The sequence below is a fragment of the Dinoponera quadriceps genome, unplaced genomic scaffold (assembly GCF_001313825.1).
Source record: "Dinoponera quadriceps isolate SergipeBrazil2010 unplaced genomic scaffold, ASM131382v1 scaffold405, whole genome shotgun sequence".
Taxonomy (NCBI): domain Eukaryota; kingdom Metazoa; phylum Arthropoda; class Insecta; order Hymenoptera; family Formicidae; genus Dinoponera; species Dinoponera quadriceps.
Genome location: NW_014554754.1, coordinates 3,799,717 through 3,822,390, shown reverse-complemented (window position 1 = coordinate 3,822,390; position 22,674 = coordinate 3,799,717). Strand labels below are relative to the sequence as shown.

Sequence of the window (22,674 nt, the reverse complement as noted above, 5' to 3'; positions counted from 1 at the left end):
CTTAATTTTCGTCAAAATATTTCGAGTTAAACGAAACATGGCAACCGCTCAATTTCAAATTTCACCTTTCAGTTGAGTTTTCAGAGCGAAAAATTATTTGATCCGAAAATGTGATACAGGCGTTTTAAAGAGAAAACTTTAAATTTTTTGCATATTTGTTAATGAATGTCGTAGATACAACTAGAAAGAACAGTTATAACAAAATTATCAATCGGTGTTTTTCAGCAAGCACATATAACAGAAAGTCGTTTCACACTGGATAAATATTATCTTAAGATCATTTTAAGATAATATTTAACCAATAAGACGACTTGCGTAATGTAATGTATGTTGTTGGAAAAGCACCCTATCTCCACAGCTGTTTCATATGTAAACATCATATAACCTGTCCAAGCTTGTCGTGCATCATCAAGATGCATCACATTAAGATGGAGTCGTGTAGGATATCAACGCTTTATCGAGTTAGTTGACTTGAAAATAAAGTTTCATAGTTATCTTTAGTGAACATATTAATTTTGTAAGAAGTCCCGCTAAAATGGCTAATCCGGGCAACAGGATCGTCGTTCTAATAGACATGGATTGCTTCTTCTGTCAAGTTGAAACAAAGTTGCAGCCGCAATACACGGGAAAACCGCTCGCTGTGGTTCAATATAATCAATGGGAGATGGGCGGGTAAGAAAAATTTATTTTCGTAAATTTTATGTAGTTAAAATATGGATAATCGCATTTTATATAAAGGATAGCTTTTTAAATATTTTCCAAGATCAATTTTTTTCAGAAAAACTTGTAATTTTCCTGGAAAAAGAAAATACCAATCTTTGATTTAGAAATATAATATTTATCTTATTAAGTGTAATTATCAATAAATGACAGTGAATAATAATGTTTTTCATTTGTCTATAGGATAATAGCTGTGAATTATGAAGCACGAAGTTTTGGAGTAACTAGACACATGAGAGGCAAGGAAGCTAAAGAAATATGTCCGAATATAGTTTTAGCTAGTGTGCCTTGTCTTCGTGGAAAAGCAGATACAACCAGGTAATGATTAGCTGTTACAGCAAAATTTTTACATAAAAATTATATAAAATATAGTGAGCTAATTATTTATTCATATATTGCATGTTATAATATATATTTTATATTTAAAAACTTACACTCTGTCCATATAGGTATAGAAAGGCTGGTCGTGAAGTTATTGAAGTCATAAGAAAACACTGTAATATGATAGAGCGTGCTAGTGTCGATGAAGCTTATCTTGATATTACAAATATTGTTGAGAAAAGATTAGATACAATCTCCTCAAAAGAACTAATATCGTCTCTTGCAAATACATATATTGTGGGATATACAGAGGTTGGCAAGAACAATGAAGGTATTGTAAAAATTAAATAAATTGTTTCAAAACTGCAATTTGGGTAGAATTATATTATTACGTTTCAGAGGAGAGACGTCAAGGGCTGCAGACATGGATATTAAACTCTTCTAGGGAGCTACATGACACTCAAGCACAGAAGCTTGCAGTAGCAGGTGTTATAGTTGAAGAAATAAGAGCCAATATATACAAGGAGACTGGATTTAGGTGTTCGGCTGGAATCTCGCAGAATAAGGTTGCAAATAATATATCTCGTAGTTACTTGACAGTATTTTCTAGATTTTACCTGCGAACCGCATTTCAACGACTCTTGCATTAATTTTAGACGTTAATTTTCAGATCTTAGCGAAATTAGCATGCGGATTACATAAACCGAATTGTCAAACGATCTTACACGAGGCGGCGGTCGCGAGTCTCTATTCGACGCTCCCGGTAAAGAAGGTCAGAAACCTCGGTGGGAAGTTCGGCGATATCGTAGTCGAGTCTCTTGGTTGCAAGGTTATGGGTGATTTAATGCAATATCCTTTGGAACAACTACAAAAGCATTTCGACGAGAAAACAGGGTAGATCTGAAAAATTCTCTATGAACGAAGTTTAGCAATCTTAATCAACGATTCGTAAACTCACGATTTTTTAGATTATGGCTGTACAATATTGCCCGAGGTATAGACAACGAGCCCGTCACCAACAGGTTGCTATCGAAGTCCGTTGGAGCGTGCAAGAAATTTCCTGGAAAACAGGCCATTACCTCCTTAGAAGTGGTAAGCTAATCAATACGAGAAAAACTCAACATATGTAAACAGATTCAAACATAGTATAAATTATTTATATAAAATTGCAAATACCACGTATATAACGTAAGAATGATATATGACGAGAAATATCTACTCACAGTTGAAACATTGGGCTGGAGACTTGGCGGCGGAAGTTTGCGAGCGGCTCGAGCAAGATCTCGCGGAGAACCAGCGACGCGCAACGCTGCTCACCGTCTCTTATCATTACTATCAAAACAGAAGCACCGTGTCCCAATCTCGCTCGCTTACCTTGAACTCGTACAAGCCGGAAAAAATAGCGAGCCATTGCGTGGACGTTATCACTAAATCGACGCTGTGTCCAATAGCATACATGGGCATTACCGCCGGCAAGTTCATACCGTCGAAGGAGAGCGGTAGTTTTTTGAAATTCTTTAAAACCGTTAAGCCGGAAAGTAGCGATAAAGTAAATCCTGTCATCGATCAATTGAAGACGACAAGTCAGCCCGGAGGTGAAACAAGTCTCAAGTCGAATTTTGAAGTAGCAGAACCTCCCGTCATCACTATCTACGATCAGCCTCCAAAAGCAGAAAGGGAGAAGCTTTCCGCTATTGTTACCAGCAAGGAAGAGTCGATTCGAAATACCGAGGAATCGGTCGCGACAACGAGCGAAACGGTGGCAAAAGAAAGTAAGAGAATCGATAATTCGTTGAACATAGACGCGGAGGATTCACCCACGTCGAAGAAAGTCTTCAAGCTGATGCAGGTGTGCAAGGAGCGCAACAAGGCCAAGTTAAAGTTGAAACGCATGTCGAGCATGGCAATAAATAATAACGATTTTCAAAATTCCTTCTTCATGAACATATTCAAGACTGATAAGAAAGATAACTGCGAGAACGGAAGTTGCGGGGCTACGGAGGAATCGGAACGAGGCGAACAATCGGCTGTGAAGAGTCTGGATACCAGTAATTCCGACTTGTATATACTAGAGAATGAGGACGAGAACGATCACGAGAGACCGTCATCGAGTCGCGCAGCTATTCTCGTGCACGACTCCTCTGAGAAGAAGGAAAGCACTGTGCAAAATCCTTCGACGTTACTGCGAGAGATATTTCCAAACCTGGACGACATGGATCCCAATATCCTACTTATACTACCGCCTGATTTGCAGGAGGAGGCGAGGTCGTACGTGAGATCGCGCGATAAGAAGCGGGAGAAAGTTTCGCGGGATCCGCCGGCGAAGACGGCTAAGAGAAGACCCGGCAAGTCCAAAGCAAAGAGACGCAGCCCCCTGTTGGACAACTTCCTGATCAAGACCGACTCGAGCGAGCCTTTGGAACGGTGCGCGGAATGCGGTCAGATGATACCCGTAACGAGGTACGACGAGCACACGGACTTCCATATCGCGCAGAATCTGTACCGAGAGATCAACAAACCGGGTGAGAATAGCGTGAAAAGGAAACTGGAAGGCGCCGAAGTTGTCGTAGCATCAATCGCGAAACGTCAGCCGAATAATGACTGCAAGCTCGACAGAGATTCACGATCGATAACCACGTTTCTGTCGTAATTATGCTTCGCTAAAACATTTTTATTATTGGTAATTGGGCTTTCCGTCAATCAACATTTTAACGTGCCTTTTGTAACGATTAGAGAAATTATAGGAGAAATATTTTATGTATGTATATTTTCTTTTTATAATTGTAAATTATATAGTTGGAGATGTTTGGTTTTGTGAAACTTGCCTGCAACGTATTTCTATATAATTATATGTAATATATTAACATTTGAAAGAGAATACTATAATAAATTATATTCTATCAACTTATATATATGTACATTAATAATGTACCCATTATAGAAATAACGGGTCCATGGAATTATTAGACCCGTTATTTCTGAAACTTAGTTCGAGAATCTCCGCTACGAGTTGCCACTATACTTAACGAGAAACTGAGGTCGTGATATACGTAATTTGGCAATGCCCTCGCTTCGAAGCTCAGAGGGATATCTTGTTGCGAAACGGAATGACCACGTTTCGTACCCTGCCTTGGCCGGTCCAATCTCTTCTAGCGACCAAAGATCTGAAAAGCTACACTCTACTAGGCCAGTTCATAAATGGAATAAATATATTCATATAACCCTTCCTGTGTGTTCAATTGCAGGCGCTTCACTGGGTCTAAGTCCGTAATATCTTAAGACCAAAAACTACCTCCACTTTGCCGCATTCACTCCACCTACATTTGCAACCTAGACACATAAGTCTGCGTGCGATTTAATCTCGACAAACACATGCGCTAAAGCTTACGACAGCGGAGGCGTAATTATACTCTCTTTCCTCTTTATTTTTTCTCCCGTCTCACCGGTTACTACACAACTTCCTCCTTTTGCGTATACAACCATCCTCAGTTATTCACCCAACTAATTTATCTATAAGATTATAAAAATTCTGTTTATTCATTGATGTCAAAGCTATGTAATCAAATATTTTGTTTATTCATTGACGCCAAAACTATGTAACCCACGCTAATGTAAACTAACTGTGATACTATTGTGCTCATGGTCGGATAGGCTAAGCTCCTAAACCTTGTACACCTTTTTGTACACCCTTTGCGAGGGAGGTCTTGATATAAGATTGTAAAAATTTTGTTTATTCTCCGACGTCAATATTATGTAACCATCGTAAACAAACTGTGATACTATAGCGCTTATGGTCGGATAGGCTAAGTTCCTAGACCTTGTACACCTTTTTGTACACCCTTTATATGCAATTAAAAAAAAAAAATGAGGTGATATGACTGAACGATGGAATCAGACGTATTTCTCAAATAGTATGGCTCAAAGGCTGGTCAGACGTACATAGGTACATAGGTCAGACGTCATAATAAAACATAGGTGAAATACAACAGGCTGTAACTTTCCCAATAATGATGCTATCGAGATTGTTCTACTCGAGCCGAATATATGTTAGTATGAAAATATATATTCGAAATATGTTGACTGAAAATCTATAATTTACGTCACGTATAGTATGGATTTTCAATACTTTCAGCACATTTTCGAGATGAAGCCAAAAACAGACCGTTGATTGGTCAGTTCCCTAAACCAAATCAACTTTAACCGAGCCTGCAACCCGCAGTGTGATACGATCTTTAGATCGGTTCTCGCTGCATGGTACAGACAATACGCAGAAACTTTGCGCGAGAACTTTTGTTGTTTCGTTTTGTTTACGCGTCACGTTACGTACATGCGTGCGTGCGTGTTGCATCGTGTATAGCTGCGCCGTGCCGTACTCTAAAATTCGATTTGTCCCTCGTGGTGCGTGAAGAACAATATGCCCAGTAAAAAGAGGAAATACAATGCCCGTTTCCCAGCGGTAAGTGAACATTGTGCATCTTTCCCGGTTGTCGCGGAATTTAATGACAACACTGGTAAAAAAGACTCTGAGGTTTGTCTTGTTCGATATTACGTCGATTTAAAGTTACTTAAATTTTAAATCTTTGTTGGAGAGAGAGAGAGAGAGAAAAGTATTTTTTAAATCACAAATTTGAGCGAAAGTTCACCGTTAAGCTAAGGTTAATCTCGGATGTCTGTTGTCAGGGTCGTATCAAGAAAATCATGCAGACGGACGAGGAGATTGGAAAAGTTGCCCAAGCAGTGCCGATTATAATTTATATCCTTTTTGATCATGTGCAAGAAATAAATTCCTAGGTAGATCTAGCGATTATGACATAATCATGCTTTTAATGTTTCTATGTGGCTAATTTTTCCTTAATATAGTTTACCTAGAACTTTAGAACTGTTTGTACATTCGTTGCTGACCAAGGCCATGCAGATAACAAGTGCCAAAAATGCCAAGACTCTAAGTCCAACTCATATGTAAGTAAATATGTACTCAGTAGAAAAATGAGCTCAATGGATGCATAATGAATGTTGCTCTTGATTGACATAACTTCTATCATGGATCTAAAAGAATATTTAAGTCATAGACAATAGATATTAAGCAATGATTCAGAGGATTTATCTCAATTACCTTAAATAAAGCTTGTGTATACATCTATTTGTAGGAAACAGTGTATCATGTCGGAGAGTCGGTTTGATTTTTTGAAAGATCTGGTGAAATCTCTGCCTGATGTACCAGCACCTGATGATGAAGTACCTACGCCACCAGCAACTCCAGCGTCAACGTCAGCATCAGTATCAACAACGAACACAGCCATGAACAATGCACCACATTCTGAATTAGAGTAAGTTCCTTACAAAAAGTTGTATAATAATGGCTTTGCTAAATCGTCGTATAAATTGCACACACAATGTGTCATATAGAAGATAAGTTCCTTGTGAATCATTTATCCATATCATCTTTCACAATAAGTTTTACATGAGAAACGTTGGAAAGAAATAGAATATAGAGTCGGTATATCTTTTGTAATAGAATTGTTTTACTTGTAATATCTTTTTGCTTAAATTTACAAAGAAAGTACCTTGGTACATAGTACCTTGGTCGCTGAATTATCATGTGTTTATAGACATCAAAAGCAGTTGGATGTACCAAATCACAAATGCACAAGAGAAAATCCACAAGAGGTCATCGTAAAGCTAACCCCACAGGTGCCACAGTTCGAGATGTCCATACCTGTGTCCTTTCAAATGAGCCAACCAAATTTTTATATGGAACTCAATCCCACTAATTTAAGTGAAAGCACAAGTAGTCGAGCGACGTCGAATTCCAATTATACTGCCGGTATCGACGAGGATTACGATACATAGTGATCATCTCATGGTAGATTCTAGGATATTGCAAATCTTTGTTAAACGTGAAGCACGATTAGCAGAAGACAGTAGTGATAACGCGCTTGCATCGATAGTGCCGATTTTACAATCATCGCATCGCCTATGGATAGCGCTATCTGATATGTTTGCCTTGAAATAATTTGTTCTTTGTTCGTATTTATACAGGATGGTTTTTCAGAACCATGTGAGGTAGATGTAATATATATTTAAATATACTAATAATTTTTTAATTTAAATGCTAAATATATATAAATCAATTATTGGAGGTGTGAAATCATTTCCATAAGGCTTTATTTTTCAATTTTTTTCGTTTTAAGTTGTTTCATTTAAAGGAATGCGTAACTTCTCTCTCTCTCTCTCTCTCTCTCTCTCTCTCCCTCAGATGTAATGTATTTTATTTTAAAATTCATTATATAACTCTGGATAAATAATGAATCCTCCCTTTCAATCGTTATTTATAGATGTAAGTTCCTGCCTTCTGTGCCATCCTGTATATTATTATGTAAAATATCAAAATCGTCAAATTTAGTTTTTTTTTACTGGAATTCATATTTTCATATAGATTTCGTATATATAATCTCTCTCTCTCTCTCTCTCTCTCTCTTTCTATATATATATATATATATATATATATGTGTACAACATATAGAATATATAATATATATTATGTTTTTTCGCGATTCTATATATTTGTATCGGTTCAATTAATTCATTATTCAAATATGTTATATGAATATGTTAAATTGCGTTTTGCCAGAAGCAGAGCGACTTGATTGAAATTTAATATCGTGTTATGGTATAGATGACTATTGACACGTATAATTATTATACGTATTGCAAAGGTATTGCCTCTGAACATTGTTACCGTTATTACGTAAAAGCAATCGTGTTTACCTCATTAACTGTGCGATGTTTGTATTTGAATGAGGAGATTTCAATAGGGAGTCGAATGGACTATTAATAGTTGATTATTAATAACTGAACGAGACGTTCAATTCCGTTCAATCGGTATTCTCTACAAAAACAAATATCTTCGTATACAGTTCATTTACTAGTGTTCTTTTACTTGTATATATTCAGGAGTTTCGATGCGCGGTATAACGTGTTTTTCTTCACAATTCTATGTATACCTTCGAGAGAATGCGTCTTTTTAGTTTGACAATAGACAACGCGGATTAGCCAAGTTTCGCCTCGGACAATACGATGACCTCAGAAAGAAAAGAAGATTTTTTAGAAAAATAATCTTGCGCAAAGACTGATCCGTTGAACTGCAAAACCGAAACGCGCCGCAAGTAGCCGTGAGGGAAGATTCAGAATGAATAAGAGAATTCAGAATTTTTCGTACGCGTAGAGTGCAGAGGAAACTTTGTGAGAAATGTTTAATGCATATATGTACAGTAATATGCATACATGAAAGTAATTTAGAAGATGTATCGGTTTCAAGTATTGATCCTTACCGCTTTTCTCTCGAAGTGCGTACGCACATACACACACAGTCGGCAGATTAAAAATTGCAACACTTTTTCGGTGTTTTGTAATGCATCTCAATAAGTATTTCGTAACGTATCTCAGCTCAATGAGAAAATATATTTTCCGAATGACCTCCGAATGACTCGAAAAAAAAAGTGTTCTCTTATTCGATATGAGATATATGGCGAATCTAAAAAAATGTATAAAAGTGTCGCGAGTTTTAATTTACCGGGTGTGCAACCTTGAATTTGTCGACTGTGCGTATGTACATAGGACGGCAACGCTATGTGTCGCTATGACTCGTCGAAAGATCAAGATGGTATTTTGGCGCTTAACAAATCGGTCGATCGGGTCGTGTATTGTTCTGTAAGATGTTCGATGCACACGTGTAACTTCCGTCGTAATCTGTATATATTTTGATCGTGTCGAATGCGAGGACAAGCAATTAGATAAGACCAGATCGTACACACACACATACGCGCGCGCGCATACACACATATGTTTTTCGAGCGTTCTTCATATTTTTTTCTTCGATTCACGATTCGTTACACATTGTAATAAAAAGCTTACACTATTTGAATTTTTTTTCATTCTTAACAAGACTCACGCGAAACACGTACCTTGTGTCCGTCCTTCGATATCCCGCCATGCGCTCTTGATTTTTCATCACATTTCGAACAAATTTTACAGTCTGAATTATCTTCCTCATGAAAGCAATAATTCAGAACCACTCTCTCGACAAAGCGACTCTCGTATAACACGAGACTGAGCCGCGTGACGACGCGAACGTATATTTTCAGTTATAAAGATCGTTAATATATTCTTTTCTCGAATGGAATTGAGAGAACGGGCAAACATGACGTATTGAAAGCGCGAAAGAAACGCAGAGGAGCGAAAACGCCGGTCAATTTCTTATTCTTACTTCTAATCAAATTCGCACTCCTACTGCCCGTTGTAGACTAAGCTTGAGACTGTAACTCCAATTCTTATGATTGCTTCGTAATCTACGACTTAGCTTATTTATATATTAGGGGTACCCATAAGTAAGTCGTTTTTTTTTCAGGTTGAGTAAACATTACACCTTGTTCGCAGACGTGATTTATTATTGCATATAACCTATATACTAATTAAATTTATTGACATTTAGTGTGCTTATTGTGAAATTTGGAAAGAATTTGAGCGTACCGTTAAGAATGGAAGGCCAAAGTGTGGATAAGGTGCATATTAGACATTTGATGTTTCACGAAAGAGAGAGTTGAATATTAAAAAAATATAATAACATTAAATAATATTATTTTTTAAATATTATTAGAAGGGTGAACATATAACCACCTATTAACATTTCAGAAATATTACTTAATATTATGCACTTATATGTCAAAAAAGACATTACTTATGGATACCCCTAATATTTACTTAAAATTGTAGCATAAGAACCACCTCATTTAATTCGTGTTATCGAGGAGGAATCTCTATCTGTTGACTAGTGTAACCAGTATACGTAATGCGATCAAGAATAATCTCTTGCGGCTTCTCGCATGCGAACACGACAACTCGCCGCAATTAGTCATCCGGTGCATTTTTGCGACTATCGGTCGTCATGTCACTGTCACGTCAGCGGAATTTTCATTCCGCTCGAAAATTCCGCCGGCGATATCGCGCGTAGGATCATGCGTCTCCGCATGCCGGAGCGGATAAAAATTTCCCGCATTCGGAAGCGCGCGCGGATACGTGTGTATCGCGCCGCCGCGGTCCCGATATCGTCGGCGAGATCCTTCGTGTCGGCGTGCGAAAACAGGTGATATATCCGTACGTGAGCAGCAGACGGATAATGCCGCGCGGGACGGATGGGGGAGGGATTTGCGGAAACGTGTCTGGCTGTCCTGTGGAAGTAGATTATTTAGACGCGGTTTACGTCCGCGACTCGTCCGAGGAGGAAAGCGCCGGCAGGGTATATTACCCCGAAGCAAGAGCGCGACAAGCATCGCGCGACCGCTCGGAGAGAAACACTCTCTTTCTCCTCTTCTCCAAGAGAGAAGGTTGCACCTGAACACTATTTCGCGCGCGAATTTAGTCCGAAGCCACTTTTGTGTTGTAAAATTCTCCGGTGAGTGTAAAATTGTTTTACTTTACTTTCGTGCGTCGTCTGTGAATCTCTTCGATGCGATTACAATTAGGCGAAAAGAATCATCTTAAGGAGGCTGTAAGGCTTGGCGTTGTATTTTCAGTGACACATCGAGGCGGGAATCACTGGTAAATTTTAGCAAACAACATTAGGCTCTTATACATTAATTTTACTACTTAAACTCAAAATGTTTAAGGTAAACACACAATATTGCACAAATATTTTTTTTTTTTTCTTATCAATGTTGTATTTATGCATCAGTTGATCTAATAGAAGTGCACAGATAACAAAAAGAGTTATATCAAGCCTTTAAATATGTGTAATGTGAATTTATTTCGAGTATTACTATGAACTATGAACTTTGCACCGCTGTATTTTTAAAACAAAATGGTCAATCATTTTGAAATTTGTATATATTTGCATATTGCGGCCTTTAATATTATAATAGTTTTTCGTCAAACTCTTATTTTTAGTTTAAAAGAAATTGAAAATAAAAAATAGCACATTAATTTCAAAGAACACGTATAATAAGTGTCGAGTTGCAATTATCTCGACTCTCCGATAATCAATCTCTTTCTAATTGCAAAAGCAGTTACGTAATATTTCAATGTATACGTAGTGTATGTTTCATCGAATTCTTATCAAGCTCATTTTGCCTTATAACTTCCTTAATGGTTTATCGATGATCGAAATACGTTATTATTGGGAAAGCAAGCGCGTGATATTGGCTGTTCGGATTCACATTCGCCTGTTTGTTGAAAAATCAATGTGCGAGGTCATTTGTAATATACACGTTCATAACGTAAAGTGCATGCTCCTGCAAATATTACATCGTAAACATCGGCAGGCTTGATCGATCGACAAAATGGCTACAAGTTGGTGTTTCGTCTTGTTGAGTTGTATCACCCTCGTGAATGGTCTGTTCCGGACACGCGAATTGCTGCCTCCGTTGAACAGTCCTAACAAAATGCTGGTAAGCGGAATCTTGTGAGACATGATCTGATCCCACTGAGCAAGAAATATTAAATCGATCTTTTGAAATTGTTATTTTGATAATATTCTTAGATATTAAAATCATAGTACAGAAATATTATTTTTAATGTTTTGGGGTCAAATATTGTTAAGAATAACGTCGTATACAATATTAAGAACTACATATTTGAAAATGTTACATGTTATAAAATATATCATTATAATAATGATTGATAGATACTGTGTTCATGATTTCTTGCTTACTAGGATATATTTCTGATTTGAAAATTATAAAATAAAAATACTGGATCGTGCAAAAATCAGTCGCAGTTAAAAGTCGGGAAGAAAATGTTATAACTTATTTCCGGCAGCTATGGGCGAAAAATGCAATAAATTTCTTGCGACATATAGATTTATTTCCCTAAAAAACATAGTAATATATTATCAATATAGCATTAATCAGTGTAATCATAATATTGAAACCTCTAAAATATGCGGCGAACCGATCAATTGCGGAATTGTGAAGCTAGCGTGTTTCAGGAAAAATTAAGAATAAATTAATTTGATGTCGCAAAAAATTTACTGCATGTCATTCCTCGTCTCTGATATCCTGTAGCCAATATGACTGTCGATCTTGCTTTAATTAAGCTTCGCACTTACAGGGAGATTACGTTGCGGAAAATGGTTATCTGTTCGAACTTCATTATGTGACAACCGAAGACGGATACATATTAGCTCTGCATCGGATACCTCCTAGCGACCCGAGTAAATTGAACGCTCCAAATCGGCGGGTAGTATTGCTCATGCACGGATTATTAGGGTCTTCGGCGGATTGGCTGATAACGGGTCGAAATCGTTCGATCGGTATGATATTCATTTGAGCGGGTTTTAATTTAGGCTAAAACGAACGTCGATCCTAAAAATAAATCTCTGTTTACCACGATCAGCTTTCCTTTTATCTGATGATGGTTACGATGTGTGGCTCGGTAACGTCCGTGGAACCACAAACTCCAAAAACCACACGGAACTCTCCATACAAAGCGCGAAATTTTGGGACTTTAGGTAATGTGAAATTCCGAAATTACCATTCTCCGTTTCATCTTTTGCGATCCTCTCGATATTAAAATTTTACATTCCAGCCTCTTCATTTTCATGAAGAGTGTGAGAACGATTCAGCTACTGAATCTAAAAATCTTCCATTTGTTCGTCTTGATTTACAGCTTTATGCTCGACCAGAATTCCAACATTCTCAATTCTTTTTCTTGTTTTAGCTGGCACGAGATCGGTCTTTACGACACACCCGCTATGATAGACTACATATTGGATAAAACCGGTCAGAAGAAACTGTTCTATATAGGCTTCTCTCAGGGAACAACACAGTTTTGGGTCCTGATGTCTCTCAGGCCGGAGTACAACGAGAAGATCAAACTCATGACCGCCTTAGCTCCTGTCGCTTACACAGGACACATCACTGGTGTGTTGAAGATTCTCAGTTACTTCGCTTATTTCTTCAAGGTAAGTAGCGCATCGAGTGGCGCTCACGTTAAAGCATTCAACTCGAATTTAGATAAGAAGAAAAACGTAAGTGACCATCTAGATAACAATTCTTGCGCGCAAAGCTTGCGCCTGTTGTGCCTACAAGCCTGCTTGCCTACATTCTGTTTGTGAAATATGTTCAGTCGTGTATATTCCACACAATCTGATTCTTTCGGCGTCATAAAGATGTCTTTGAGTCAAATAAACGACATCTCTGAGACGTCTTTTAGACCTGCACGTTGTATGGGTACGTATTCTATGCATCAGCAAATCTCGTGCAAATTATTAATACATTGCTGGCATCCTGATTCGACGATATATTATGCGATTTTTATGTTAAATATCTTCTCGCAAATCGTTTGCTGGTACAACTCTCCCGCATGTTTTGATCTTGCGAGCATCTCATATTTTCACATTGAGAATATCGCGTGCAAATTTTATTAATCGTCGTAGTAGCTCTATTACTTAGGTAGTGAAATAAAAACGTAATTGTGCTTCATAAATACTAAATTTATAAGTGGCTCCCTTGAAATGCGCCACTGAAAATATAACACTGAGCCTTACAACTTTCTTAAATTAAATTAGATATCGGGATTTCAAATACGTCCGAAAAGCACATCCGACATTTTCGTATTAATCATTGCTCGATTTGACAGGGACTTTACAAGTATACCGGATACTTCGAACTTCTGTCGAGTACGTTCACAATGAAAACCATATCGTACGGTATATGTAAGAAAGATATGATAACTCAGCCCTTCTGCGAGTTACTGATCTACCTGGTTGGCGGTTTCAGCAACGGCGAATTCGATCACGTAAGCTATCAAAACGACGCGAGATGTCACCGATTACATCGAGCGTTGCATATTTTCAGGTGAACTTGGGGAAATTTCTGCAATTCTCTCCCGCGGGATGTTCGTACAAGCAATTGGTTCACTACGCGATGGGCATTCAAAATCCAGGTATCGGCCCCCGTGACAACGGGATTTACCGCATATGCGTGCGATTTTCCTCAGACGGATCAATCGTTTCTCTTTCGCAGGTCATTTCCAGCCTTACGATTATGGCATACTGTCAAACATTAAGATTTACAAGCGAATTAAGCCGCCCGAATATCCCGTGCATAAAGTTACGGCCCCAGTGCTTTTGTGCATCGGCTTGAACGATTGGCTGGGTCATCCAAAGGTAGCTTAAAGACGTTGCTCAATTTTCCCTCGTTATCGCGAAAGGTCGTTAAATCGATTGAGCAAAGGCAACTCTCTGTCATTTTTGCAATTAATATACTGACAAAATAGTACTTAGAAATTTATTTGCAGAATATAAGATTTATACAGAAATAAACCTTATTTCTCTGTAAAACAAACCTTACATCCCGCAAGAAAATTTTTAAGTACTTTCTCTTTACTGTACGTTGGATTTGGTGTTTTATTTTGTTGCAAAATATCGTGCAATTTCAGGACGTGGATATATTGAGCAGAAAATTGCCGAATGTCGTAGAGAAGTTTACGGTGACGCTAAAGAGGCTGAATCACTTCGACTTCCTGTTCGGCCGGCACACATCAACCCTTGTTTATGCTCATGTGATTACAAAGATGAACGCTATTCCGTAAGGATGAGGCAAGAAGAGATAACTTGGGATTTTGCTTGCCGTTTCTGTGAATTACAAACGATTTTGCTCAATTGCGATCTGTGTATCAGTTAGTTTATTAGCGATCAGTGATTTCAGCCCGGCTGAGGCCGTAAGAGGTCGCGAATGTGCAGAGTCGCTGTGGAAAGAAGATTACTTCAACTGATCTTTTCGCATTGCGTAATTTTATCTCGCGTCCTTCTCTCGTGTAATCACGTAAACTTTGTACATTACCCGCACTGCGTCGATCAAGATATAACGGTGTCTCTCTTTCTTTCTGTTCATTTTTTTTTATTATGAGGAAGGAAATGAAGAGAGAGAGAGAGAGAGACATTTCTGTATACAAGTGGTCGGTATTTATACACGTTGCCTCACGACGATTCTTCGCATTCCTTTTCCTTCTTATTATTAAGAAGAGAAGAGAGAAACTTCAGCGCACACGAGCGATCGATACTTATACACACCGCCTTACGTGTATCATTATTTATTGTATATCATGCGGTTTTATACACTATTTGAGAAGATTGAATATGATATATTCGAAATATGTAACTGTATACACATTGCGCTGATACGTTGATGAACTGAATCATAGTGAAATCGTTGAAGCCGAGTGGAAGCCAGTGGAAGATGCTGAAACAAAATAAGATTTCTAGGACTCCTGGTCGAAATGCTGGCGCGCGCGTAACACATTCAATCTACGCGATCATCGATCAATGACTTTGGAAAAATATTATTTTTTTGTAGCGTAGCTTTTTTCTTTTTTGTCTTAGCAAAATCCGAATGTACCTTTTCAATTCTTAAGTCGTTTGTGTCAGAAGTACAAATTTTGATTTCTCGATAGAATACAAATCTCCACATACTCTACTCAGTGCTTTCCGAATTCAATACGTTAGTACAATTATAATTGTATAACGCTTACTTGTAAATATATATATATTTTTTTTATATGTACATATATAATTAATATTGAACATGTGATTATTTAATATTGAGCGATGAAGGGTCTGTCGCGTAATTCACTGTACAAAACTCGCACTATGTTTCTATCCAGGATCTATAACTCTGATGTCTAAAACAAAGTTGGAAGATTAAAACTCGTCCTCATGCTCGCTTTAATTTTGAACGAACGGTCGTTCCCTAATTACATTTTTCCCTTTACAATGGCGTGTTTCAACAAAACCTTTGAACAAAGGAAAGAAAGTTTCAACAATACTCTCTCAATCTCTTCGTTCTGTGATTTACATTCTAGCGGATCGCCGTGTTATAAGGAGCAATCGGTCATTTATTTACTTAGCGAAAGTATTTCGAGTTATTGGCGCAATAACAACATTATAAAATACGTCGTTCGTATATTACATCATCTTATCACTTGAATTGCACGAGTCAACTATGGACTTAGATATCATTTGTGTGAACGCAGTTAGACATAATATTGAAAAGAAATGGAAAAAGAAAACCGATTAGCTGTCATCTTATATTTCGATAAATCTAATATCAATGAACGGAATTTGTTGAAACAAACAAAGATTCAATAAAAGTTTCATATCTCGATGTTGAAAAAGTAGCAAAAATTGATTAGAAATGGAAATTTTCTTAATAATTGAATGTATCGTTTAATCCATCGCCAATTATCACCGGTAATAATTCGCTCACCGCGATAATATCTCGATGTGACTTCTGTTTTCGAATTATAATTATATATTTTCATATATAATTATAAATTATGTATTGTATAATATATATAATTACATACACGTTAAAAGTATGCGATAACAATTCCTTATATTAAGTATACGCGATTCAACCTGGCGAATCAATATAAAGATGTTGTTATCGTACATTCATAGTACACGAACTCAACGAATTCACGTCGGCATCAATGTTTTACATAACAATAACTACACTTACAATTATATTTTATAATAACTACTTTCTAGAATGTCTTTCGTGAAAAATCGGTGTAAAAAAAAAAAGAATCTGGAGAAACTATGTATTATTGCCTTGGTTTGTTTCAGTCTATCGCTGAGGGCATTACTGATGATGATATAAAATGAATGACAGCCAATTTTTTTTTAAATGCATCCTAACGAATCTAACCTCGACGTCGCATTATGCTGTTCTCATTTCTTATAGCTAAATCATAATGTACCTTCGTACCTAACTGTATCTTTCATAGTGCAACTTAAACGTAGTAAACTTTTGATTGCAGCTTAATAAATTGTTATCAGTAAGTTTTCGAAACCAATTGAGCAGATTTCCCTACTTGTCATCTATTTTGTAATAACGAATTTTGCATATTTTCCAACACAGAACCGAAGTACATAAGGAGAGAAATAAAAATATAGAGACGTCCAATCTCTTTCTTTCTCCAGCGAATATAAGAAAATAAATATAAAATAACAATAAAAAAAATAAAAAAAAATATGAAAATAAAAGATCTTTTGTCTGTGGAGTACGAACATGGTTACATAGACTTCCAACTAATGAATCCGAGCTAAGTGACCCGCGCTCTCTTATTCCGTGACTCGTAACGAAAATTTGGTTATCGTTGCGCAGTTATTGTGTCCGCGCAAAGATTTGTAACGCATACGTTAAAAGTTACGGAATAAGCGCGCTCGATTCCTAAAATAGCAATTTTGTTCGCGCATAAAGTAAACAGTCGCTTCCTTCGCTAATATTGTCGTCTCGATCACTCGTAAAGTTAAAGAGAAAAAGTGCTCGAAGGATAAACGCGAAGAAAGGTACATTATCGAGGTTCCTGCCGCTGTAAAGAAAAAGGAGAGAAAAAAGAAAGGAAAACACATCTTCTCCGTAAGTATGTACAAGAAGCGGAGCTTATTGCTCTTGTGAAATAGATTAAGGCTATCAGAATGAATGTACATACAACCTTGGCTCGAAGCGGGGATCAATTCCTGTACCGATGTGACGACTTCTTACCGTCGCGATGGCTCGACTTGGATCGCGATTTTCTACTGCGATCTCGCGACTTCGATCGGCTCCGTCGCCGGCTCCTGGAAACATAAGACCTCGACCGTCTGTGCGAACCCCTCGAGCGGCTGCGCGACATCGAGCGAGACATTCTCCTTCGTTTCACGTTACTGCGGGACCGACTTCGTCGTCTCTCCCTGGAGCGCGAACGGGATTTCTTCGACCACTTCCTGCCGGTGGACGCCGATCGTGACTTGACGCGCTTGCGGTTGCGCGATCGTGAACGGTGCTTCCGATCGGCGCCGTCGCCGCTGGACCTGTGATTGCTGGAGGATCGCGAGCGGTAGCCCTTGCGCGACTTGGTCAGCGATCTCGAGCGCGACCTGCGTTTGCGGGAACGGCTGTCGGAGGAGTGCGATCTGGACAGCCGAGAGGAGTCGTTTCGCAACTTGCTCTTGCTCCTAGACTTCCGTCGTCGATGTTCCCGCTCGCGTGACTGCTGCTGCTGCTGCTGCTTGGCCGAGCGTTTGCTGTTGGTCTTCTTCGAGGATTCACGGCTGCTCGATTCGGAGCTGCTCGTCGAGTCGGAGCTGCTCGACTCGGAGTCGGCCGATCCCGAGACGGTGCTGTTAGCTTTCGTCGCGCTGTCGGCCGGCGCATTATTCTGCGTCGTCGCCGCCGTCGCCGCTTGTGGACTTTGGCCGTCGCTCGACAAAGTTTCGGACGCTTCTCTCTGATTATTTACCGTTTCTTTTTCATCAACTAAAGTGTGACGTGACGAAGTTACACTCGATTGCCCAGCGGCCGCATACGGTTGTGTTGTCTGTCAAAACATACCTGACTCTCTGCAGCTAGTATTACCGGTATGATTTTCCTGTTGCTTATTATACTGCTCCTCGTAACGCAGCTGCTGCTCTTCCCGCTCATCCTCCTCGGCGAGTCGCGCCTCGATCTCCTCCTCTGTCTTGCGGAACGCCTGCTGCCGCCGTCTCACCGTTTCCTACAACATTCATATTTATTTTGTAATGCTGGCATTGATTCATTATAAATTATTATAAATAATAACATTATTATATATAATTACGATTATTTATTGATTATTGTAAGGTAACAAAAAATAAAAACAAATGAAATGAACATCTTTGAGATACATCGCAGATGTATCTAATAAAAACAGTAATAATCACATGAGTGAAACGAAATAGATACTAAAGGAGGAGAGACAATGGAAAAGACACGTCGGTAAAGGAAGAAGAAATGCAACAATATTCTTCTTATTGAAGAATTCGTGAAAACGCTCACCATCAGTTCTTCGTCGCTGTCATCGTCCTGAACCTGCCCGTATTCGCTCTGCTCCTCGTCAGACTCACTGTTACTGTCGCCGTAGATGCCCAGACCTACGGCATACAGAGCCCGAATTACATCCGCTCCCTACGTACGACGCGGCTTTCTCGGAGTCGAAGTGGCAAAAAAGAAGAAAACAAAAAGAACATACGCTCGGCTCCGATTAATTTTCGCAGCCGCTACTTTCATTGAGAAATGCCCTGAGACAGAAATGTCCGGAGAGACGGACGTCTCTCTCTCTCTCTCTCTCTCTCTCTCTCTCTCTTACGCGGTTGCATCGATAAATCTCTATGAGCGAAACAACGTGAACAACGTTGGACAACGGTTAACGGACAATGTGGCGTGCATGCGCACAGTAACCCGTCTTGCATTCTTTTTTTTCATCATACGTTTTTTCTTTTCTCTCTCCCCCTCTCTCTCTCTCTCTCTCTAACGAGTTACTGCGCGTTGCTTCGAACTCGGCTGTTCCCTAAAGGACGCCATTGTGCGCGTTGGTTACGCTAAAGTGTCGAAGCGTACTCACCGAGCTTGCGAGTGATCTGAGCAAGAGGGGCCATGTTGTTGAGGGATGCGACGGGGGTCTCTCCTGCGGGGACTTACAATACACACGCATTTAGTAACCAATCGCTAAAAGTGCTACCGCACTGAATGAATTGAATGGCTCGGAATCAGCTCATTCGTAGGAGCGAACTCGTTCCCTCGTTTCCATTCCTCCTACCTTAAGAAATCTTTACAGCATTATTCCACACTTACAAGACGAACTACGATATTCAACGCGCAGGAGACAACTCTTCCGTACGCGAAAACGCGATAGGGCTAAGTTCCGCGGAAGCCTCACGGGAGGACACTCACGAGGACTTGGATCGCAGTTAAGTTATTCGAAAAGCTAAGTGGCGATACGTGACCACGATGTAAAAAAGGGCATCAGCGAGATGTATTTCTAGTCACTGCGACGGAAATATCTTGACCGTTACAGTAGCCAGGTACCTTAGTTGAAATAAGCTCCGATTCTAGACTCAGGACAGTGTGTGTGTGTGTGTGTGTGTGTGTGTGTGTTCATACTATGGAATAATGAATATATGTATAATGCTAAGGTCTTTTTCGTAATACTAAAAAGTACGACGCACGCGAAAATGCGGTCGGAACGGAAAAAACGTATGCCTTACGATACACGCAAATTCCTGAAAACGCAAAAAAAGCCAACAGGATGTCCTCTGATGTTGCCTGAATAATTAAGTCCACGCATGAAGGAATGCTCCGTTTAATGCTCTCAAATTCGTGTTACACAATCGAACAGCTTGGTCGCAGCGTGGCGCGAGTAGGCTCACTGAATTGGACTCCGCGCGCCGACGAGTGAAAGTACGGAAATTCAATCGGTTAGTTCTATCGTGTGTATCTGGGGTACCTTTGGTACGTGCGTGGCTCCAAACTTCTCTGCATACCACACCGATCTCTTCATTCGTCACTTCTAACAGTATCTCCGTCAGCGATCTACGTACCATCAACATCTGTGTGACGAAAGTTACGACGGTTATAATATACCGACGGACTAGGTGAATTTCCGATAAACTGAAATATAATTAAAATGAATTTCCCTCCACTTACTATGTCCTGCATGATCTCCTCTCGGGAACGCTTCGGTACGGAAGGAGGCGTGCTAGCCACAGCGGTCGGACTCTCGTCGGCGGCCGTGTGAGATTCGGGCGAGTCTGCGTCTCTGAATCGCGACTTTCGCGGTCGTAGCACAATGTCGGGGGTGCGATCGTAGCTCTTTTCGGATTGCTGGCCGCGCGCACTACCAGTGTCAAAATCCTGCTCCGCTTCCTTCTCCGAGTCTGAATCCTACGACAAACGTCTTGTAGTGTACAAATCTAGGGTGAGACTGACCGTCAGTCAATGAACACGTACGAATTTGCTCTTGCTGGGATCCAGCACGGCGCGCGCCTCGTCTTCGGCCTGCTTGCGAGCCTCCAATTCCTGCTTCCTTAGAATTTCCAGCCTTTCCTTCTCCACAGCTTTCTGCTTTTCCTTTTCCATCTTTTCCAGCCCTTCTCGAAGCCATGCCGGTAGCTGCCGTCGTTTCGCGGCATCTGTATGCGAGTGTGTTTACTGTCGAACCGACTAAAGAGCCTTCTTATATTCACCTATAGTCGTAGTGGTGTCCTCCTCCGGTGTCTTTTCTCTGTCGTCTCGACACCGAGCTGGGTCTATCCCTCTCATGTGAGACGCTCTGCTCATGTGCCTTATACCCTTCATAAAACCAGGTGGCTGTGGCGGTACTGTGTTAGGTGGCTCTCCGGACCAATAAGCGTTAGTAACCTGAAACAACCGTCTAATTAAGATACCTTCAAACAGCTCGACCGGTCAAATAGACTGTCTTTTAATGTAGAGCACGATGGTAGTTTCCAGTATTACTTTATCATTCTTTTACCTGATTATACGACTGTGCGGGAGATACTGAATTGTATGAATACATTGAAGGTGCAGGTGGAGGTGTGTTAAAATCAGTAGTGGTAGATATCGCTGGAGCTGGTGGTACAACTGGTACAGCTGGAAGTCCAATTGGTTTCCCATCGGGACCTACCGTGACACCAGGAGGAGGCACACCGCCCCATTCCCAGCTTCCCGATGTTGAGCTATTCCAGTTATCCCATTGGTTCCATTGGTTCCAGGCTTCTATTAATATTAGCGTATAAGCAATATTTGGCTATTATTTTACATACTGTATGAAAGGGATATAAGTAAGCAAATCAATAGAAATATATATATACACATATATATATAAATACTACAAAGAAGAAATTTTTCCCTTTTATTGGTTTATACTATAAATCTGTACATTTTGTTATCTATCTGTATCATCTATTGTGAAACTGTATAATTATCGAGATCATGTATCTTTCCTTACCTGACCCACTAATATTTGGAGCGGGTGGTGCCGGAGGCACATCGTCGTCTTTAGTATCCATATCCATAGGAGCCTCACCACTGCCATCGTTGCCAGCACACATGGTATTTATGGCAGGTGGCGGTGGTGCTGGTGGTACAATTGTTTCTTTCATTTTTATCCACTGTTGGGCCAATGCTGCCCAGTCCACTATTTCCACAAAAAACAAAAACAATCAGTGAATGTATATACATGCGACACCATGTATTGCCATATTATAACGTAACTATACGCGCGAACCAAGTTACCTTGATCGTTACTCATGTTTTGATAAGCAGACGGATTGAGAGCCCACTGAGTCGGATAATCTTCTCCCTCGAACATTTCACCACTCATCTTCATCAATAGCTCCGCAAAGAGCTAAGGGAGGGGGAGGAGGACAGACAGAAGGAGAGGCACCAAGTGTGAAGGAGGAATCTTTCCTTATTCAGCTATGTGCATTTAGCCTGCTGCTAGGAGGAACATATTCCAACTATTCTAACCCACTGAACTCAAAACGATCAACGTCGCACGACTCGTGCGACAAGAGAGTAGCATTCCCGCGTACTTAACACTCCCGCGGCGTCGATCGATGTTTCAACACGGTCTTTGCCGAACGTATCGCATGTATGTTGCGTGAACTTTACGGACGTGTTACGGACCTCCGTCGTAACGGTCAACCGATTCACCAAGCGAGCCGAAGTGGTCGGGTTCCCTCTTGACCGGAGCAACCCGAAATCAAGATGAAATTCTAGCAGCACTCCCGGGAATATTTCAGCGGAAAGGTGTCAAACATCTCCGCCGATTTTGCCTGATCTTAGCCGCGAA

General features: G+C 39.8%; 4 protein-coding genes across 8 annotated transcripts; 3 read left to right on the top strand and 1 right to left on the bottom strand.

The window, feature by feature from the left end:
* Positions 1 to 380: 380 nt before the first annotated feature.
* LOC106741502 (DNA polymerase eta) lies at positions 381 to 3,949 on the top strand. The gene is made up of 7 exons (XM_014613611.1): positions 381 to 672; positions 904 to 1,038; positions 1,170 to 1,372; positions 1,441 to 1,607; positions 1,712 to 1,935; positions 2,010 to 2,133; positions 2,267 to 3,949. Exons 1-7 carry the CDS (start codon positions 536 to 538, stop codon positions 3,689 to 3,691), a joined length of 2,415 nt encoding a protein of 804 aa, XP_014469097.1. The 5' UTR covers positions 381 to 535; the 3' UTR covers positions 3,692 to 3,949.
* Positions 3,950 to 5,293: 1,344 nt separating this feature from the next.
* Positions 5,294 to 7,478, top strand: LOC106741303 (dr1-associated corepressor). Of its 2 annotated transcripts, none has more exons than XM_014613121.1 (5): positions 5,294 to 5,497; positions 5,722 to 5,794; positions 5,907 to 6,000; positions 6,189 to 6,368; positions 6,618 to 7,478. In XM_014613121.1, the coding sequence occupies exons 1-5, from the start codon at positions 5,456 to 5,458 to the stop codon at positions 6,889 to 6,891; spliced, it is 663 nt and encodes a 220-aa protein (XP_014468607.1). In that variant the 5' UTR covers positions 5,294 to 5,455; the 3' UTR covers positions 6,892 to 7,478. The 2 variants fall into 2 exon arrangements, with proteins under 2 accessions (XP_014468607.1, XP_014468608.1); XM_014613122.1 differs by having other exon boundaries at positions 6,651 to 7,477.
* Positions 7,479 to 9,821: 2,343 nt separating this feature from the next.
* Positions 9,822 to 15,754, top strand: LOC106741419 (lipase 3-like). Of its 2 annotated transcripts, none has more exons than XM_014613432.1 (9): positions 9,822 to 10,638; positions 11,358 to 11,483; positions 12,145 to 12,346; positions 12,430 to 12,544; positions 12,754 to 12,997; positions 13,675 to 13,833; positions 13,893 to 13,980; positions 14,061 to 14,203; positions 14,476 to 15,754. In XM_014613432.1, exons 2-9 carry the CDS (start codon positions 11,376 to 11,378, stop codon positions 14,626 to 14,628), a joined length of 1,212 nt encoding a protein of 403 aa, XP_014468918.1. In that variant the 5' UTR covers positions 9,822 to 10,638; positions 11,358 to 11,375; the 3' UTR covers positions 14,629 to 15,754. The 2 variants fall into 2 exon arrangements, with proteins under 2 accessions (XP_014468918.1, XP_014468917.1); XM_014613431.1 differs by having other exon boundaries at positions 9,826 to 10,492.
* On the bottom strand, positions 14,930 to 22,672 carry LOC106741418 (arginine/serine-rich protein PNISR-like). 3 transcript variants are annotated; one of them, XM_014613429.1, is made up of 12 exons: positions 22,116 to 22,209; positions 21,829 to 22,017; positions 21,352 to 21,596; positions 21,065 to 21,239; positions 20,829 to 21,010; positions 20,526 to 20,762; positions 20,326 to 20,428; positions 19,444 to 19,515; positions 18,879 to 18,973; positions 18,414 to 18,576; positions 17,533 to 18,338; positions 14,930 to 15,278 (listed from the first exon to the last, which is right to left on the bottom strand). In XM_014613429.1, exons 1-11 carry the CDS (start codon positions 22,207 to 22,209, stop codon positions 17,554 to 17,556), a joined length of 2,340 nt encoding a protein of 779 aa, XP_014468915.1. In that variant the 3' UTR covers positions 14,930 to 15,278; positions 17,533 to 17,553. The 3 variants fall into 3 exon arrangements, with proteins under 3 accessions (XP_014468915.1, XP_014468914.1, XP_014468916.1); XM_014613428.1 differs by having other exon boundaries at positions 17,536 to 18,338; XM_014613430.1 differs by having other exon boundaries at positions 14,930 to 18,338; positions 21,352 to 21,593; positions 22,116 to 22,672.
* Positions 22,673 to 22,674: the final 2 nt, after the last annotated feature.

Bases quoted from the DNA above. Each gene is read 5' to 3' on its own strand.
- LOC106741502 (XM_014613611.1), top strand. From the start codon at position 536: ATGGCTAATCCGGGCAACAGGATCGTCGTTCTAATAGACATGGATTGC. The intron at 673-903 runs GTAAGAAAAATT...ATTTGTCTATAG, and splicing joins AATCAATGGGAGATGGGCGG to GATAATAGCTGTGAATTATG. The intron at 1,039-1,169 runs GTAATGATTAGC...CTGTCCATATAG, and splicing joins GGAAAAGCAGATACAACCAG to GTATAGAAAGGCTGGTCGTG.
- LOC106741303 (XM_014613121.1), top strand. From the start codon at position 5,456: ATGCCCAGTAAAAAGAGGAAATACAATGCCCGTTTCCCAGCG. The intron at 5,498-5,721 runs GTAAGTGAACAT...GTCTGTTGTCAG, and splicing joins ACAATGCCCGTTTCCCAGCG to GGTCGTATCAAGAAAATCAT. The intron at 6,369-6,617 runs GTAAGTTCCTTA...CTTGGTACATAG, and splicing joins GCACCACATTCTGAATTAGA to TACCTTGGTCGCTGAATTAT.
- LOC106741419 (XM_014613432.1), top strand. From the start codon at position 11,376: ATGGCTACAAGTTGGTGTTTCGTCTTGTTGAGTTGTATCACCCTCGTG. The intron at 12,545-12,753 runs GTAATGTGAAAT...TTCTTGTTTTAG, and splicing joins GCGAAATTTTGGGACTTTAG to CTGGCACGAGATCGGTCTTT. The intron at 13,981-14,060 runs GTATCGGCCCCC...TCTCTTTCGCAG, and splicing joins GATGGGCATTCAAAATCCAG to GTCATTTCCAGCCTTACGAT.
- LOC106741418 (XM_014613429.1), bottom strand. From the start codon at position 22,209: ATGAAGATGAGTGGTGAAATGTTCGAGGGAGAAGATTATCCGACTCAG. The intron at 22,018-22,115 runs GTAACTTGGTTC...TTGTGGAAATAG, and splicing joins AAACATGAGTAACGATCAAG to TGGACTGGGCAGCATTGGCC. The intron at 18,339-18,413 runs GTATGTTTTGAC...GTCACACTTTAG, and splicing joins TACTAGCTGCAGAGAGTCAG to TTGATGAAAAAGAAACGGTA.